Raw genomic sequence first — 3,280 nt, 5'->3', positions numbered from 1 at the left:
CGCAGCTCACACCGAATGAGCACGGTTTTCATCATGGTGTTCCTATTTATTGACTTTACAATGCAGATGGAAGGACATCCTTTTGTTCGATAAATGAAAATATTTTCATCATTCGTTTTGGTGTAGCTTTCGCTTAGTGGCAGAGTTGCCACATTCACTGATTTTCTTGGAAGGATTTGCAAAAACCTTCGGGTTTGTAGATTAGAGAAACATTTTCTTATGATTCACTGGTAAAAGTACAGAATTACCAAGCGCAAACTTAATACTAGTTAATAAAGGAAACTTTCTAATTAAATTCTTTTTCCATTTTGCCTTCGTCCTGATAAGGACGGTTTGTCTATGTTGATACAAGACGGGAATCTTTTAAAACAAACATGCGATCTTTCCCCTTTCGTAGCTCACACCGAATGAGCACGGTTTTCATCATGGTGTTCCTATTTATTGACTTTACAATGCAGATGGAAGGACATCCTTTTGTTCGATAAATGAAAATATTTTCATCATTCGTTTTGGTGTAGCTTTCGCTTAGTGGCAGAGTTGCCACATTCACTGATTTTCTTGGAAGGATTTGCAAAAACCTTCGGGTTTGTAGATTAGAGAAACATTTTCTTATGATTCACTGGTAAAAGTACAGAATTACCAAGCGCAAACTTAATACTAGTTAATAAAGGAAACTTTCTAATTAAATTCTTTTTCCATTTTGCCTTCGTCCTGATAAGGACGGTTTGTCTATGTTGATACAAGACGGGAATCTTTTAAAACAAACATGCGATCTTTCCCCTTTCGTAGCTCACACCGAATGAGCACGGTTTTCATCATGGTGTTCCTATTTATTGACTTTACAATGCAGATGGAAGGACGTCCTTTTGTTCGATAAATGAAAATATTTTCATCATTCGTTTTGGTGTAGCTTTCGCTTAGTGGCAGAGTTGCCACATTCACTGATTTTCTTGGAAGGATTTGCAAAAGCCTTCGGGTTTGTAGATTAGAAAAACATTTTCTTATGATTCACTGGTAAAAGTACAGAATTACCAAGCGCAAACTTAATACCAGTTAATAAAAGAAACTTTCTAATTCTTTTTCCATTTTGCATTCGTCCTAATAAGGACGGTTTGTAGATAACTATGTTGATACAAGACGGGAATCTTTTAAAACAATTCAAACCTTGCCGACGATTGTTTTTACTGCGTACATCCATACGATCTTTCCCCTTTCGCAGCTCACACCGAATGAGTACGCTTTGCAGCCTTCGATGTTTTGGTGGCATTTTTAGTGGCAGTTACTACCGCCTTTTCAGTGACTGCGTTTCTTAGCCTTTGGCTTTTTGGCCTTCTCACCGCCACCACCTCCACCAACGTTTTTCTTCTTCTCTCCGATGGTAGCTGATTTGATTGGTCGTCCGATGCAGCTTCTCACGACCACGCACGTCTGTTATGCACTGCGTCTTACACACGTCTGGTTTTGAGAACAGCTGCGACACCCCTATTTATAGGTTTTATCATTAATGTTGATTCTCATTTAAAGTAGTTTTTGAACTATTTAAACAAATTTTATGTAGCAAACAACGTATCGGTAGCAAGCGTTGAACGTTTTCCTTCCGATTTATGAAACAAGATTGGCAATCCGTTTAGTAGAAGAAAAGTTATTAAGGTTCAAAATGTACGTCACGCTTTCGCTAATATGCACTACTATCGCTTTCTCGCTCGTTCTCGTGGCGTGCATGAGCCTTTCCTTTCCGTCCGGCTTCTAATGGCATAACCAAAACTAATATGCCGGCTTTCCCCCACCAACTGCTCTCGTCAAGCAACCCAATACGAATAACCAAATGAACAGACATGTAGTGGACCTATATATAAACTTTTCATTATTTTATTGTTTATTTTTTGTTCATTTGCTGCACCATTTTGACGGCTCTGTGCGGGATGGGCTGAAAATTTTCACTTTTCCGAGTCGTTTTCGAAAGATTTTTCAAAACACTATTTTTCCGTTGATAATGAATGTCCTACATATTCCAAAATTTAATACAACATTGGTACAAATATTTTCGACAAAATGCCGAAGAAATTGATTAAATCCATTCAGTAAAACAAAAGATATAAGCGTTCAAAATCTTTTTTCTTCCAAAATTTTGAAAAGGGGCCCCTATATTGAAAGGTAAGTCGTTAGTCACGACAAAAACTATCTGCAGGTGATTTGCCTTTCCCCCACGTATGAGCTAGCAATTCAGAAGGGGCGAAGCTGACTAATCATATCATCATCGGGACACCCGGCAAGCTAATGGACTGGGGTATAAAGTTCAGGACGTACGACCAAGTTTTCCCTTTTTGTACTGGACGAGGCGTGTGTTATGGTCGGTGTTCTTCTTGGCCACGTATGAGGGCGAGGTGATGGATTTTGCCGCGTACATCGTACCCAATCCGATCGTCATTCGGTTGGCGCGGGAGCAAGAATCACTCGATAACATCAAACAGTACTACGTCAAGTGCCGCAACCAGGACGAGAAATTGTGTGATTACCGTCGGACAACCGATAATTTTCTGTCATATGATGTATAGAACAGTTGTAAACTCCAAGTAAACATATTTTCAGAACTGTTAATCGATCGAAACAGGTACGCAAAACGGCCGGTCCCATGATGGTCACTCGGCAGCGGTACTGTCCGGTGATCTAACGGTGGACCAACGGTTGGACACTGGATCGATTCCGAACCGGACTAGTGAAGGTAGATTATAACGAATGTTTTGTCCAGGAGTAAGTTCCACCACTTGATTCTGGCTACAGCACCAGGTTACGGAGAGATTCTTTCGTCTTAGGTATCGACGTCGAACAGGTGACCATTGTCGTCAACTTCGACCTGCCGATGGATCAGCAGGGACGAGCCGATTGCGAAACGTATCTACATCGAATTAGACGCACCGGTAGAATCGGTAAGTGTGACTCATTCTTGTGAACCTATAGATTGTATTTCTTCCCACTTCTTTAACAGAACGGAATCACCATCAACCTAGTGGGCAGTGATCGAAGCGTGATGATTTGCAGATCAATCGAAAAACACTTCCGGAAAAAGATTTAGTTGCTAGACGCGGAGGACTCGGACGAAATTGAAAATATCGGATCGTAAAGTGCTTTCGACCAGCTACTGGTGAAAGGCGTAGGAGCTTTTTTTTGGGTCATACTTGTTTTGATTCTGAATTTATAATTTTATATTTTTTTAAAAAAATTTTTCTTCCTTGACCTGACATAAGGTATACAAATGTAACCAAGCTAATAAATTTAATAA

General features: G+C 40.0%; 1 protein-coding gene across 1 annotated transcript; it reads left to right on the top strand.

Annotated features, from left to right (window-relative positions):
- The first annotated feature begins 2,387 nt into the window (after positions 1-2,387).
- On the top strand, positions 2,388-3,018 carry LOC131695514 (DEAD-box helicase Dbp80-like). Its single transcript, XM_058984049.1, has 4 exons — positions 2,388-2,508; positions 2,612-2,722; positions 2,814-2,927; positions 2,987-3,018. The coding sequence occupies exons 1-4, from the start codon at positions 2,388-2,390 to the stop codon at positions 3,016-3,018; spliced, it is 378 nt and encodes a 125-aa protein (XP_058840032.1).
- The last annotated feature ends 262 nt before the right edge of the window (positions 3,019-3,280 follow it).

This window comes from Topomyia yanbarensis, unplaced genomic scaffold, assembly GCF_030247195.1.
Source record: "Topomyia yanbarensis strain Yona2022 unplaced genomic scaffold, ASM3024719v1 HiC_scaffold_40, whole genome shotgun sequence".
NCBI classification, from domain to species: Eukaryota; Metazoa; Arthropoda; class Insecta; order Diptera; family Culicidae; genus Topomyia; species Topomyia yanbarensis.
This window is presented reverse-complemented; position numbering and strand designations above follow the sequence as displayed.